The sequence below is a fragment of the Scyliorhinus torazame genome, chromosome 21 (genome assembly GCF_047496885.1).
Source record: "Scyliorhinus torazame isolate Kashiwa2021f chromosome 21, sScyTor2.1, whole genome shotgun sequence".
Lineage (NCBI taxonomy): Eukaryota > Metazoa > Chordata > Chondrichthyes > Carcharhiniformes > Scyliorhinidae > Scyliorhinus > Scyliorhinus torazame.
The window spans coordinates 70976236-70993089 of record NC_092727.1 but is presented as its reverse complement, the minus strand read 5'-3'; the positions used below and the strand labels follow the sequence as shown (position 1 = coordinate 70993089).

At 46.6% G+C, this 16854-nt stretch overlaps 1 protein-coding gene across 1 annotated transcript in view; it reads left to right on the top strand.

Annotated features, from left to right (window-relative positions):
- Nucleotides 1–16854, top strand: part of dcaf7 (ddb1 and cul4 associated factor 7) — a 96056-nt gene that overhangs the window by 60444 nt on the left and 18758 nt on the right. The window contains exon 4 of the mRNA XM_072486931.1: nucleotides 594–803. Within this exon, the coding sequence (XP_072343032.1) occupies nucleotides 594–803 (210 nt within the window). The remainder of the gene's footprint in view (nucleotides 1–593; nucleotides 804–16854) is intronic.

Here is a 16854-nt window from a genome sequence, read left to right as displayed (position 1 = left end):
TTTTGCTTGACAGGAGCATGTTAATGTTAATGGAGATTGTCTTGTATCGCTACCATGTAGTAGCTGTGTAAAACGGCTAGCTTCACCAGTTGTACGAGCACCCCCCCCCCCCCCCCCCCCCCCCCCCCCCCGGACTGCCTGAGGGCACACGCCACCCTCTCTCCCCTTATGCTGCGTGCGGGCACGCCTCTCCCTGCTGCGTTGCGTGAGGACTGCCCTCCCCTGCGCATAGGCGAATATTCTCCCCCCCCCCCCCCCCCCCACCATCCCAGCACGCAGGTGCGCCATCCCACTTACATTTGTTATATGTGACCATGGTTTCCTAGGTAATGATCAGAGGAGGTGTGGGGGTGGTGAGGCCCCTGGTGCCTTTCCGCAGTCTAAGGGATGCCAAGGTCAACTATGGTATCCTTACTGATCGACTGGTCATGATCGACTAACTTCAAAGATGAAGCAATACCTTTTTGAGCCTGTGTTAAAAAGTGTATTTCTCTAACTTGCAGAATAAGTCATGTTTTGTCGTTCTTCTCTCCTGAAAGTGCTGATGTAACAAGTCAACTTGTTTGAACTAACTGTCCCCTGTCATTTTGCAGGTGTATGATATTGCATTTAGCAGGGCAGGAGGTGGCAGAGATATGTTCGCCTCTGTGGGTGCAGACGGCTCAGTGCGCATGTTTGATCTTCGACACCTCGAACATAGCACCATCATCTATGAAGACCCTCAACACCATCCCTTGCTCCGCTTGTGCTGGAATAAGCAGGATCCCAATTACCTGGCTACTATGGCAATGGATGGCATGGAGGTGAGCAGAGATAAACAAAGGTTTGGACATAAATAATGCAGTCATACATGCAACATTTCCTCAATGGCCTAGTGGCTTTTTCATGGCTCTGTGTAGAATTGAGTTCTGCAGACTGAGCAGTACAGCTTCAATTCCAATCTGTTATAATTTAACAGTTGTCACTCACTGTCTTGCTGACTGAGGGTGAGGAGGAGAAAATCTACTCCAGGTGCAATATCGTGAAACCAGCTGCAAATTGCTGGTGAAGACCAAATCGGATTTACCTTTAGCATCACTAATCATTGAATAACCACATGAAAGATAACACATGAAGACTACGCACATAGACCAACCAGCAGACTATAGCCTTCAATTGGTGAACTATACTTCAACTAAGCATGGTGCTCAGGAATATATAACATGTGCATGCAACAATAGGTGATGGTATGTTCGAGGAGCAAATAGGTGGCTGGGAGGTTGCATATTTTCAAATACAGACAAAGCTGCACTTTGCATAAAACCCATTCCCTTTTGTATTGGCTCACTGCCAAAATAATCTTGTTTCTCAGTCCCAGGATAATTGCATTTTGATAGAATGGGTCCTATTGCCATATACCCATTATTTCAGACTTGAGTGGTCAGTGGAAATGCACTTTGGGCTCAATCAGATAGATTTCTGTTTACTTAATCTTTTATCCAGGCTACAGCCAAGTGGCATTGTGAAAATTAGTCCACCATGTGACTCAGTTTCTGTTGCACCAAATTAGTGATGCTTGTGGAAGAATTGGCATGATCGGTTGCCTGGAAATCATGGATACGTTTACAATAATTGTGTACGTGCTATTTATGCACAAGCAACTGTTTTGCAAACATTCCTCCCATTCTGGGGAGATCCATACAGCTCAACAACAGTAAAGTAAAGTGAACTCAATTCACTTTTCGCAAGTGTAGAATAACGGATCCCATGGCAAGTGGCATCACAGAATCATAAAACCGTTACAGCACAGGAGACCATTCGGCCCATCTTGTTCATCCCTTTCTAATCCCACCTTCCTGCACCCGGTCCGTAGCCCTGTAGCTAACAGCACTTAAGGTGCAGGTCCGAGTACTTTTTAAAAGAGTTTATGGTCTCTGCCCCCCCCCCCCAGCAACTCGTGCAGCTAATTCCAGACTCCCACCACCCTCTGCATAAAAAAGTTCTTTTTCATGTCCCCTCTACACCTTCTGCCTCTTATCTTGAATCTATGTCCCCTGGTTCTAGTATTCTCCACCAAGGGAAACTATTTTATCCTGTCCACTCTTAACACTTTCCCTCACAGTTTTGTACACCTCAATTAAGTCACCCCTTGGCCTTCTTTGTTCCAAGGAAAATAACCCCAACCTATCCGATCTCTCCTCGTAGCTACATTTTTCCAGCCCTGGCAACATTCTTGTAAACCTCCTCTGCACTCTCTTCAGAGCAATTGCATCTTTCCTGTAATGTGGTGAGCAGAACTGCGCACAATATTCCAGTTGTGGCCTCACCAGTGTTTTATACAATTTCAACATTATATCCTTACTTTTATATTCTATACCATTGCAAGTAAAGGAGAGCATTCCATATGCTTTGTTGACAGCTTTGTCTGCTTCAGCTGCTGCATTTAAGGACCTGTGTACTTAACAAACAAAGAACAAAGAAATGTACAGCACAGGAACAGGCCCTTCGGCCCTCCAAGCCCGTGCCGACCATGCTGCCCGACTAAACTACAATCTTCTACACTTCCTGGGTCCGTATCCCTCTATTCCCATCCTATTCATGTATTTGTCAAGATGCCCCTTAAATGTCACTATCGTCCCTGCTTCCACCACCTCCTCCGGTAGCGAGTTCCAGGCACCCACTACCCTCTGCGTAAAAAATTTGCCTCGTACATCTACTCTAAACCTTGCCCCTCTCACCTTAAACCTATGCCCCCTAGTAATTGACCCCTCTACCCTGGAGAAAAGCCTCTGACTATCCACTCTGTCTATGCCCCTCATAATTTTGTAGACCTCTCAGGTCTCCCCTCAACCTCCTTCGTTCCCGTGAGAACAAACCGAGTTTATTCAACCACTCCTCATAGCTAATACCCTCCATACCAGGCAACATTCTGGTAAATCTCTTCTGCACCCTCTCTAAAGCCTCCACATCCTTCTGGTAGTGTGGCGACCAGAATTGAACACTATACTCCAAGTGTGGCCTAACTAAGGTTCTATACAGCTGCAACATGACTTGCCAATTCTTATACTCAATGCCCCGGCCAATGAAGGCAAGCATGCCGTATGCCTTCTTGACTACCGTCTCCACCTGTGTTGCCCCTTTCAATGACCTGTACTCCTAGATCTCTTTGACTTTCAATACTCTTGAGGGTTCTACCATTCACTGTATATTCCCTACCTGCATTAGACCTTCCAAAATGCATTACCTCTCATTTGTCCGGATTAAACTCCATCTGCCATCTCTCCGCCCAAGTCTCCAAACAATCTAAATCCTGCTGTATCCTCTTGACAGTCCTCATCGCTATCCGCAATTCCACGAACCTTTGTGTCGTCTGCAAACTTACTAATCAGACCAGTTACATTTTCCTCCAAATCATTTATATATACTACAAAGAGCAAAGGTCCCAGCACTGATCCCTGTGGAACACCACTGGTCACAGCCCTCCAATTAGAAAAGCATCCTTCCATTGCTACTCTCTGCCTTCTATGACCTAGCCAGTTCTGTATCCACCTTGCCAGCTCACCCCTGATCCTGTGTGACTTCACCTTTTGTACTAGTCTACCATGAGGGACCTTGTCAAAGGCCTTACTGAAGTCCATATAGACAACATCCACTGCCCTACCTGCATCAATCATCTTAGTGACCTCCTCGAAAAACTCTATCAAGTTAGTGAGACATGACCTCCCCTTCACAAAACCATGCTGCCTCTCACTAATACGTCCATTTGCTTCCAAATGGGAGTAGATCCTGTCTCGAAGAATTCTCTCCAGTAATTTCCCTACCACTGAAGTAAGGCTCACCGGCCTGTAGTTCCCGGGATTATCCTTGCTACCCTTCTTAAACAGAGGAACACCATTGGCTATTCTCCAGTCCTCCGGGACATCCCCTGAAGACAGTGAGGATCCAAAGATTTCTGTCAAGGCCTCAGCAATTTCCTCTCCAGCCTCCTTCAGTATTCTGGGGTAGATCCCATCAGGCCCTGGGGACTTATCTACCTTAATATTTTTTAAGACACCCAACACCTCGTCTTTTTGGATCTCAATGTGACCCAGGCTATCTACACACCCTTCTCCAGACTCAACATCTACGAATTCCTTCTCTTTGGTGAATATTGATGCAAAGTATTCATTTAGTACTTTGCCCATTTCCTCTGGCTCCACACATAGATTCCCTTGCCTATCCTTCAGTGGGCCAACCCTTTCCCTGGCTACCCTCTTGCTTTTTATGTACGTATAAAAAGCCTTGGGATTTTCCTTAACCCTATTTGCCAATGACCTTTCGTGACCCCTTCTAGCCCTCCTGACTCCTTGCTTAAGTTCCTTCCTACTTTCCTTATATTCCACGCAGGCTTCGTCTGTTCCCAGCCTTTTAGCCCTGACAAATGCCTCCTTTTTCTTTTTGACGAGGCCTACAATATCTCTCGTTATCCAAGGTTCCCGAAAATTGCCGTATTTATCCTTCTTCCTCACAGGAACATGCCGGTCCTGAATTCCTTTCAACTGACACTTGAAAGCCTCCCACATGTCAGATGTTGATTTGCCCTCAAACATCCGCCCCCAATCTATGTTCTTCAGTTCCCACCTAATATTGTTATAATTAGCCTTCCCCCAATTTAGCACATTCATCCTAGGACCACTCTTATCCTTGTCCACCAGTACTTTACTTATTGAATTGTGGTCACTGTTACCGAAATGCTCCCCTACTGAAACATCTACCACCTGGCCGGGCTCATTCCCCAATATCCGGTCCAGTACCGCCCCTTCCCTAGTTGGACTGTCTACATATTGTTTTAAGAAGCCCTCCTGGATGCTCCTTACAAACTTCGCCCCGTCTAAGCCCCTGGCACTAAGTGAGTCCCAGTCAATATTGGGGAAGTTGAAGTCTCCCATCACCACAACCCTGTTCTTTTTACTCTTTTCCAAAATCTGTCTACCTATCTGCTCCTCTATCTCCTGCTGGCTGTTGGAAGGCCTGTAGTAAACCCCCAACATTGTGACTGTACCCTTCTTATTCCTGATCTCTACCCATATAGCCTCTCTGCCCTCTGAGGTGTCCTCCTGTAGTACAGCTGTGATATTCTCCCGAACCAGTAGCGCCACTCCGCCTCCCCTTTTACATCCCCCTCTATCCCGCCTGAAATATCTAAATCCTGGAACGTTTAGCTGCCAATCCTGCCCTTCCCTCAACCAGGTCTCTGTAATGGCAACAACATCATAGTTCCAAGTACTAATCCAAGCTCTAAGTTCATCTGCCTTACCCGTAATACTTCTTGCATTAAAACATATGCACTTCAGGCCACCAGACCCGCTGTGTTCAGCAACTTCTCCCTGTCTGCTCTGCCTCAGAGCCCCACTGTCCCTATTCCCTAGTTCTCCCTCAATGAGCAGGATCGTGCTTTTTTATGCTTCCAACTGGTTTTCCACTGATCTATCCTCTAGCAGTGCTGGCCAGTCCACCTCAGCTAAGTTCCTCCTAATTTCTGCAACATTTGCCCCCCCCCTCCCAGTTCAAAATTTTTACACCTGTTTTATCTCTGTCCTTGTCCATGGTAATACAGAATCCAACTGAATTGTGATCACTATCCCTGTTATGGTCGCCAGCTGTCACTTCACCCACTTGTCCTTCGTTCCCCAAGACAGGTCTAGAATTGCAGGTCCTCTTATTCGGTTTTGTCAATACATGGTTGAAAACACTTTCCTGGATATACCTGAACACATTTTTCTCCCTCCGTTTCCCTTGTATTGTTTGAATTACAGTTGATATTGTAATCATCATCATAGAATCCCGACAGTGCAGAAGGAGGTCACCAGGCCCATTGTGTCTGCACCGACCCTCCGAAAGAGCAATCCCTCCATTCCCCCAAACGCAACTTAGCTACACACCTTTGGACACTAAGGGGCAACTTTATCATGGCCAATCCACCTAACATCTTTGGACTGTGTGAGGAAAGCTATGCAGACACAGGGAGAAAGTGCAAACTCTATACAGTCACCCAAGGCAGAATTGAACCTGCATCCCTGGTGCTGAGATGCGGCAATGAACATAGAACATAGAACGATATAGCGCAGTACAGGCCCTTCGGCCCACGATGTTGCACCGAAACAAAAGCCATCTAACCTACACTATGCCATTATCATCCATATGTTTATCCAATAAACCTTTAAATGACCTCAATGTTGGCGAGTTCACTACTGTTGCAGGTAGGGCATTCCACGGCCTCACTACTCTTTGCGTAAAGAACCTACCTCTGACCTCTGTCCTATATCTATTACCCCTCAGTTTAAAGCAATGTCCCCTCGTGCCAGCCATTTCCATCCGCGGGAGAAGGCTCTCACTGTCCACCCTATCTAACCCCCTGATCATTTTGTATGCCTCGATGAAGTCTCCTCTTAACCTTCTTCTCTCCAACGAAAACAACCTCAAGTCCATCAGCCTTTCCTCATAAGATTTTCCCTCCATACCAGGCAACATCCTGGTAAATCTCCTCTGCACCCGCTCCAAAGCCTCCACGTCCTTCCTATAATGTGGTGACCAGAACTGTACGCAATACTCCAAATGCGGCCGTACCAGAGTTCTGTACAGCTGCAACATGACCTCCTGACTCCGGAACTCAATCCCTCTACCAATAAAGGCCAACACTCCATAGGCCTTCTTCACAACCCTATCAACCTGGGTGGCAACTTTCAGGGATCTATGTACATGGACACCTAGATCCCTCTGCTCATCCACACTTCCAAGAACTTTACCATTAGCCAAATATTCCGCATTCCTGTTATTCCTTCCAAAGTGAATCACCTCACACTTCTCTACATTAAACTCCATTTGCCACCTCTCAGCCCAGCTCTGCAGCTTATCTATATCCCTCTGTAACCTGCTACATCCTTCCACACTATCGCCAACACCACCGACTTTAGTATCGTCTGCAAATTTACTCACCCACCCTTCTGCGCCTTCCTCTAGGTCATTGATAAAAATGACAAACAGCAACGGCCCCAGAACAGATCCTTGTGGTACACCACTTGTAACTGAACTCTGTCTTCTTTCAACTAGCCAATTTCTGATCCACATCTCTAAATCACCCTCAGTCCCCAGCCTCCGTATTTTCTGCAATATCCTACCGTGGGGAACCTTATCAAACGCTTTGCTGAAATCCATATACACCACATCAACTGCTCTACCCTCGTCTACCTGTTCAGTCACCTCAAAGAACTCAATAAGGTTTGTGAGGCATGACCTACCCTTCACAAAGCCATGCTGACTATCCCTGATCATATTATTCCTATCTAGATGATTATAAATCTTGTCTCTTATAATCCCCTCCAAGACTTTACCCACTACAGACGTGAGGCTCACCGGTCTATAGTTGCCGGGGTTGTCTCTGCTCCCCTTTTTGAACAAAGGGACCACATTTGCTATCCTCCAGTCCTCTGGCACTATTCCTGTAGCCAATGATGACATAAAAATCAAAGCCAAAGGTCCAGCAATCTCTTGCTAAGCATACCGCCCCAATAGTTAATGTCTCCTACCATGATTGCCCTTTTGTTCCTACAGGCAGAAATTTGTCTACATTTTTGATCTTCTATCTCCCTTTCACTATTTGGGGGTCTGTATTATACTCCCAGTAGTGTCACTGCCCCTTCTTTACTGCTTTTTTTTAATAAACATTTTGTTGAGGTATTTATGGTTTTATAACAACCAACAGAATAAACAGTGTACATGAAAATATAAACATAGGGCAAAAATCTTCATCTGCCCTTACAGGTCCCAGCTTTACTAACCCCCTACTCTAAACTAAACAAAACCCTGACCCCCCCTTCTGCTGACGGTTAATTTTCCCCAAACAAGTCGACGAACTGCTGCCACCTCCGGACGAATCCTAACATTGACTATCTCTAGGCGAACTTGATTTTCTCCAAACCGAGAAAGCTAACCATGTCAGTTCGCCAGGTCTCCGAATTTGGGGTCTTTGCGTCCCTCCAAGCTAATAGTATCCGTCTCTGGGCTACCAAGGACGCAAAGGCTAGAACGTCTGCCTCTTTCTCCTCCTGGCTTCCCAGGGTCTTCCGACACTCTGAAAATCGCTGCCTCTGGACTCGGTGCCACCCTTGGACATGTCATCCGCAAACCCCTGCCAGAATCCCCTAAGCTTCGGGCATGTCTAGAACATATGAACATGGTTCACTGGCCCTCCCGCACACCTTGTGTACCTATCTTCTACCCCAAAGAACCTGCTCATCCGAGCCACTGTCATGTGAGCCCGGTGAACGACCTTGAACTGTATCAGGCTGAGCCTGGCACATGATGTGGACGCGTTGACCACTCAACGCATCCGCCCAGAGACCATCCTCTATCTCTCCTCCTAACTCCTCTTCCCACTTGCGTTTCAACTCCTCGGTCTGCGTCTCCTCTGACCCTATGAATTCCTTGTAAATGTCAGCAACCCTTCCTTCTCCCACCCACATTCTGGAAACTATCTGTCCTGTATCCCCCTTGGTGGTAGGAGCGGGAAGGTTGAGACCTGCCTCCGTAGGAAGTCCCACGCCTGCAGGTACCTAAACTAATTTCCTCTCGTCAATCCAAATTTCTCCTCCAGCTCCCTCAGGCTAGAAAAGCTCCCCCCTATAAACATATTTCCCATCCTCTCAATCCCTGCTCTCTGCCATCTCCGGAACCCTCCATCCAGCCTTCCTGGGACAAACCGGTGATTATTGCAGATTGGAGACCAGACCGATGCTCGCTCCTCTCCCACATATCTCCTCCATTGCCCCCTGACTCTCAGGACCGCCACCACCACGGGGCTGGTGGAGTACAGAGCCGGCGGGAACGGCAGAAGTGCCGTTACCAATGCCCCCAAACTAGTGCCCTTGCATGGTGCCGTCTCCACTCGCTCCCACACTGACCCTCCCCCACCAACCACTTCCTAATCATGGCTATATTCGCCGCCCAATAATAATTACTAAATTTCGGCAGCGCCAGCCCACCCTCCCCGGCTCCGCTCCAGCATCCCCTTTTTAACTCTCGGGTCTCACCCGCCCATACAAAGCCAGTGATCACCTTATTGACCCGTTTAAAGAAGGACCGCGGAATAAAGATTTGCACTGAGTGCTGAATCTGGTGCATTTGAGTGCTATAGTGAGAGTTTGGTGACTGAGGGAGTATAAGGCTTCATTTTTATCTAAAGTCTAGTCTTTCTTTTATTTAGTTAATTAACTTAAAAGTTGCTGTTTGGTTTAGAAGAAGGTGAATTTTCAATCCGCTTTAAACAAAGCTTCTACTTGTAGGCACTTGCAGCTGGAGCTTGTTAATTAGTTAATTGGATTAGGCCAGTTTTCAGAGGCTAGATTCACAGTATAAAAGTGATCCCCTACAGTGCAGACTTTGTTTGCACTGAGTGCTGAATTTGGTGCATTTAAACAAAGAACAAAGAAATGTACAGCACAGGAACAGGCCCTTCGGCCCTCCAAGCCCGTGCCGACCATACTGCCCGACTAAACTACAATCTTCTAAAAGAACAAAGAAATGTACAGCACAGGAACAGGCCCTTCGGCCCTCCAAGCCCGTGCCGAAAAGTGCTATAGTGAGAGTTTGGTGACTGAGGGAATGCTGAATTTGGTGCATTTGAGTGCTATAGTGAGAGTTTGGTGACTGAGGGAGTTAGGTGAGGAGGGAGTAAGGTGCTCCTTTCATTTTGTTTCCGACATTTCCGCAAAGAGTGAGAAGAGAGCCAGGAGTTTACAGAGAGTGCAGCTGACTGGGAGCAGAGTCGGAGGGCGGAGATCCAGTTGGTCCACAGGGCAGCTATATTCTGTAAGGTAAGAGGGGATGGAGGCTAGGCCAGTTGCATGCTCCTCCTGTAGGATGTGGATGGTGAGGGATACCACCGGTGTTCCCGCTGACTATACCTGCGGGAAGTGCACCCAACTCCAGCTCCTCAAAGACCGTGTTAGGGAACTGGAGCTGAAGCTGGATGAACTTCGGATCATCCGGGAGGCAGAGGGGGTGATAGAGAAGAGTTACAGGGAGGTAACCACACCCAAGGTACAGGACAAGAATAGCTGGGTTACAGTCAGGGGAAAAAAAACAAACGGGCAGACAGTGCAGGGATCCCTCGTGGCCGTTCCCCTTCAAAACAAGTATACAGTTTTGGATGCTTTTGGGGGGTATGACCTACCGGGGGAAGGCCCTAGCGGCCAGGTCTCTGGCACGGAGTCTGGCTCTGGGGCTCAGAAGGGAAGAGGGAGAATAGAAAAGCAATCGTTGTAGGAGATTCAATGGTTAGGGGAATAGATAGGAGATTCTGTGGTCACGAACGAGACTCCCGGAAGGTATCCTACTCGCAGCGGCTATGATCCGAAATCTTTCAGTTTAAAAAGAACCACTTGTAAACTCACTCCCAGTGAGTTCTCCCAGTGAGACAGAGAAGACAGCAAGGAGTGAGACAGCAAAGAGTGAGTTTGGGAATTTGAATCGAGGTGGGAATTCGAAGCTGGGTGGGGAGGAAGTGCTTTTTGTGACTGGTAAGTAGTGTTTCTGTTTTTCTGTTTCTTTTCATTGGTATATTTATTTATTTTTTTCTTCATTGTTTATTTATTTAGTTAAATTTTTTTTGGGGGGGAAATTGAAATTGTTCAAGTTAACCGAAGGTTTAAGACATGGCAGGAGATCTCAGACCCGTGTCATGCTCCTCGTGTGCGATGTGGGAGCTCAGGGACACGTCCACTGTCCCTGGCTCCTTCACGTGCAAGAAGTGTGTCCAGTTGCAGCTCCTGTTAGACCGCTTGACGGCTCTGGAGCTGCGGATGGACTCACTTTGGAGCATCCGCGATGCTGAGGACGTCGTGGATAGCACGTTTAGCGAGTTGGTCACATCGCAGGTGAAAGGTACTGAGGGAGATGGTAAATGGGTGACCAAAGGACAGAGCAAGAGTAGGAAGGCAGTGCAGGTGTCCTCTGCGGTCATCTCCCTGCAAAACAGATATACTGCTTTGGATACTGTTGAGGGAGATGGCTCACCAGGGGAAGGCAGCAGCAGCCAGGTTCATGGCACCGTGGCTGGCTCTGCTGCGCAGCTGGGCAGGAAGAAGAATGGCAGGGCTATAGTGATAGGGGACTCAATTGTAAGGGGAATAGACAGGCGGTTCTGCGGACGCAATCGAGACTCCAGGATGGTATGTTGCCTCCCTGGTGCAAGGGTCAAGGATGTCTCGGAGCGGCTTCAGGACATTCTGGGGCGGGGGGCGGTGAACAGCCAGCTGTCGTGGTGCACATAGGCACCAACGATATAGGTAAAAAACGGGACGAGGTCCTACAAGCCGAATTTAGGGAGCTAGGAGTTAAACTAAAAAGTAGGACCTCAAAGGTAGTAATCTCAGGATTGCTACCAGTGCCACGAGCTAGTCAGAGTAGGAATGTCAGGATAGAGAGGATGAATACGTGGCTCGAGAGATGGTGCAAGAGGGAGGGATTCAAATTCCTGGGACATTGGAACCGATTCTGGTGGAGGTGGGACCAGTACAAACCGGACGGTCTGCACCTGGGCAGGACTGGAACCGATGTCCTAGGGGGGGTGTTTGCTAGAGCTGTTGGGGAGAGTTTAAACTAATGTGGCAGGGGGATGGGAACCGAAGCAGGAAGTTGGAAGGTAGTAAAACAGGGACAGAAATAAAAGGCAGTAAGGGGGAAAGTGTAAGGCAGAGAAGCCATAGTCAAAAATCAAAAAGGGCGACAGTACAAGGTGCAGTGACTGAGGGGAGCTCAGTGAATAGGACCAGGAACACTAAAAGAAATAAAACGGGATGTGAAAACATTAATGATAAGCGACGCGGCAGGTTGTTACAGGAAGATGTGGGTTCGACGACAAGGAAAATTAGGAGAAAGGTTAAGAGGAAATATAACTTGGGAGAGGTTACTGATCGAGGTGTTAAGATTAAGAACAGAGGTAAAAAAGCCAACATAAGTGTACTTTACCTGAATGCTCGTAGTATTCAGAATAAGGTAAATGAGTTGATGGCACAAATCATCGTGAATGACTATGATTTAATGGCCATTACTGAAACATGGTTAAAGGATGGTCACGACTGGGAGTTAAATATCCGAGGGTATCAAACTTTTCGGAAGGACAGAGTGGATGGTAAGGGAAGTGGTGTAGCTCTGTTATTTAAGGATGACATCCGGGCAATAGTAAGGGATGACATCGGTGCTATGGAGGATAAGGTTGAATCCATTTGGGTGGAAATCAGGAATAGTAAGGCGAAAAAGTCACTGATAGGAGTAATCTATAGGCCACCAAATAGTAACATTATGGTGGGGCAGGCAATAAACAAAGAAATAACAGATGCATGTAGAAATGGTACAGCAGTTATCATGGGGGATTTTAATCTACATGTTGATTGGTTTAACCAGGTCGGTCAAGGCAGCCTTGAGGAGGAGTTTATAGAATGTATCCGCGATAGTTTCCTCGAACAGTATGTAATGGAGCCTACAAGGGAACAAGCGGTCCTAGATCTAGTCCTGTGTAATGAGACAGGATTGATTCAGGATCTCATAGTTAGGGATCCTCTCGGAAGGAGCGATCACAATATGGTGGAATTTAAAATACAGATGGAGGGTGAGAAGGTAAAATCAAGCACTAGTATTTTGTGCTGAAACAAAGGAGATTACAATGGGATGAGAGAAGAACTAGCTAAGGTAGACTGGGAGCAAAGACTTTATGGTGAAACAGTTGAGGAACAGTGGAGAACCTTCCAAGTGATTTTTCACAGTGCCCAGCAAAGGTTTATACCAACAAAAAGGAAGGACGGTAAAAAGAGGGAAAATCGACCGTGGATATCTAAGGAAATAAGGGAGTGTATCAAATTGAAGGAAAAAACATACAAAGTAGCAAAGATCAGTGGGAGACTAGAGGACTCGGAAATCTTTAGGGGGCAAAAGAAATCTACTAAAAAAGCTATAAAGAAGAGTAAGATAGATTATGAGAGTAAACTTGCTCAGAATATAAAAACAGATAGTAAAAGTTTCTACAAATACACAAAACAAAAAAGAGTGGCTAAGGTAAATATTGGTCCTTTAGAGGATGAGAAGGGAGATTTAATAATGGGAGATGAGGAAATGGCTGAGGAACTGAACAGGTTTTTTGGGTCGGTCTTCACAGTGGAAGACACAAATAACATGCCAGTGACTGATGGAAATGAGGCTATGACAGGTGAGGACATTGAGAGGATTGATATCACCAAGGAGGTAGTGATGGGCAAGCTAATGGGGCTAAAGGTAGACAAGTCTCCTGGACCGGATGGAATGCATCCCAGAGTGCTAAAAGAGATGGCTAGGGAAATTGCAAATGCACTAGTGATAATTTACCAAAATTCACTAGACTCTGGGGTGGTCCCGGTGGATTGGAAATTAGCAAACGTGACACCACTGTTTAAAAAAAAAAAAAAGGTGGTAGGCAGAAAGCGGGTAATTATAGGCCAGTGAACTTAACTTCGGTAGTAGGGAAGATGCTGGAATCTATCATCAAGGAAGAAATAGCGAGGCATCTGGATGGAAATTGTCCCATTGGACAGACGCAGCATGGGTTCATAAAGGGCAGGTCGTGGAACTGCAATTTAGTGGAATTTTTTGAGGACATTAACAGTGCGGTAGATAACGGGGAGCCAATGATGTGGTATATCTGGATTTCCAGAAAGCCTTTGACGAGGTGCCACACAAAAGGTTGTTGCATAAGATAAAGATGCATGGCATTAAGGGGAAAGTAGTAGCATGGATAGAGGATTGGTTAATTAATAGAAAGCAAAGAGTGGGGATTAATGGGTGTTTCTCTGGTTGGCAATCATTAGCTACTGCTGTCCATCAGGGATCAGTGTTGGGCCCACAACTGTTCACAATTTACATAGATGATTTGGAGTTGGGGACCAAGGGCAATGTGTCCAAGTTTGCAGACGACACTAAGATAAGTGGTAAAGCAAAAAGTGCAGAGGATACTGGAAGTCTGCAGAGGGATTTGGATAGGCTAAGTGAATGGGCTAGGGTCTGGCAGATGGAATACAATGTTGACAAATGTGAGGTTATCCATTTTGGTAGGAATAACAGCAAAAGGGATTATTATTTAAATGATAAAATATTAAAACATGCTGCTGTGCAGAGAGACCTGGGTGTGCTAGTGCATGAGCCGCAGAAAGTTGGTTTTCAGGTGCAACAGGTGATTAAGAAGGCAAATGGAATTTTGTCCTTCATTGCTAGAGGGGTGGAGTTTAAGACTAGGGAGGTTCTGCTGCAATTGTATAAGGTGTTAGTGAGGCCACACCTGGAGTATTGTGTTTAGTTTTGAGAAAGGACGTACTGGCACTGGAGGGTGTGCAGAGGAGATTCACTCGGTTAATCCCAGAGCTGAAGGGGTTGGATTACGAGGAGAGGTTGAGTAGACTGGGACTGTACTCGTTGGAATTTAGAAGGATGACGGGGGATCTTATAGAAACATATAAGATTATGAAGGGAATAGATAGGATAGATGCGGGCAAGTTGTTTCCACTGGCGGGTGAAAGCAGAACTAGGGGGCATAGCCTCAAAATAAGGGGAAGTAGATTTAGGACTGAGTTTAGGAGGAACTTCTTCACCCAAAGGGTTGTGAATCTATGGAATTCCTTGCCCAGTGAAGCAGTAGAGGCTCCTTCATTAGATGTTTTTAAGATAAAGATAGATAGTTTTTTGAAGAATAAAGGGATTATGGTGTTCAGGCCGGAAAGTGGAGCTGAGTCGACAAAAGATCAGCCATGATCTCATTGAATGGTGGAGCAGGCTCGAGGGGCCAGATGGCCTACTCCTGCTCCTAGTTCTTATGTTCTTATGTATGTTGCCTCCCGGGTGCCAGGGCCAGGGATGTCTCGGATCGTGTCTTCAGGATCCTTAAGGGGGAGGGGGAGCAGCCACAAGTCGTGGTGCACATTGGTACCAACGACGTAGGTAGGAAAAGCGGTGTGGAGGTAATAAACGAGTTTAGGGAGTTAGGCTGGAAGTTAAAAGCCAGGGCAGACAGAGTTGTCATCTCTGGTTTGTTGCCGGTGCCACGTGATAGCGAGGCTAGGAATAGGGAGAGAGTGCAGTTGAACTCGTGGCTGCAGGAATGGTGTAGGAGGGAGGGCTTGAGGTATTTGGATAATTGGAGCGCATTCTGGGGAAGGTGGGACCTGTACAAGCAGGACGGGTTGCATCTGAACCAGAGGGGCACCAATATCCTGGGAGGGAGGTTTTCTAGTACTCTTCGGGAGGGTTTAAACTAATTTGGCAGGGGAATGGGAACCGGATTTGTAGTCCAGCAACTAAGGTAGCCGATATTCAGGATGCCAAAGCGTGTAATGAGGCAGTGGGGAAGGGAACACTGACAAAGGAGAGTACTTGCAGGCACGGAGATGGGTTGAAGTGTGTATACTTCAACGCAAGAAGCATCAGGAATAAGGTGGGTGAACTAAAGGCATGGATCGGTACTTGGGACTACGATGTGGTGGCCATTACGGAAACTTGGATAGAAGAGGGGCAGAAATGGTTGTTGGATGTCCCTGGTTATAGATGTTTCAATAAGATTAGGGAGGGTGGTAAAAGGGTGGGGGGATGGCATTGTTAATTCGAGATAGTATAACAGCTGCAGAAAGGCAGTTCGAGGAGTATCAGCCTACTGAGGTAGTATGGGTTGAAGTCAGAAATAGGAAAGGAGCAGTCACCTTGTTAGGAGTTTTCTATAGGCCCCCCAATAGTAGCAGAGATGTGGAGGAACAGATTGGGAAACAGATTTTGGAAAGGTGCAGCAGTCACAGGGTAGTAGTCATGGGTGACTTTAACTTCCCAAACATTGAGTGGAAACTCTTTCGATCAAATAGTTTGGATGGGGTGGTGTTTGTGCAGTGTGTCCAGGAAGCTTTTCTAACACAGTATGTAGATTGTCTGACCAGAGGAGGGGCAATATTGGATTTAGTACTTGGTAATGAACCAGGGAAAGTGATAGATTTGTTAGTGGGGGAGAATTTTGGAGATAGTGACCACAATTCTGTGACTTTCACTTTAGTAATGGAGACGGATAGGTGCGTGCAACAGGGCAAGGTTTACAATTGGGGGAAGGGTAAATACGATGTCAGGCAAGAATTGAAGTGCATAAGTTGGAAACATAGGCTGTCAGGGAAGGACACAAGTGAAATGTGGAACTTGTTCAAGGAACAGGTACTATGTGTCCTTGATATGTATGTCCCTGTCAGGTAGGGAAGAGATGGTCGAGTGAGGGAACTATGGTTGACAAGAGAGGTTGAATGTCTTGTTAAGAGGAAAAAGGAGACTTGTGTAAGGCCGAGGAAACAAGGTTCAGACAGGGCGTTGGAGGGATACAAGATAGCCAGGAGGGAACTGAAGAAAGGGATTAGGAGAGCTAAGAGAGGGCATGAACAATCTTTGGCGGGTAGGAACAAGGAAAACCCCAAGGCCTTTTGCACATATGTGAGAAATATGAGAATGAATAGAGCAAGGGTAGGGCAGTAGCGGGAGATTGTGTATTGAGTTTGAAGAGATAGGCGAGGTCTTGAACGAGTACTTTTCTTCTGTATTTACAAATGAGAGGGGCCATATTGTTGGAGAGGACAGTGTGAAACAGACTGGTAAGCTCGAGGAAATACTTATTAGGAAGGAAGATGTGTTGGGCATTTTGAAAAACTTGAGGATAGACAAGTCCCCCGGGCCTGACGGGATATATCCAAGGATTCTATGGGAAGCAAGAGATGAAATTGCAGAGCCGTTGGCAATGATCTTTTCGTCCTCACTGTCAACAGGGGTGGTACCAGGGGATTAGAGAGTGTTGAA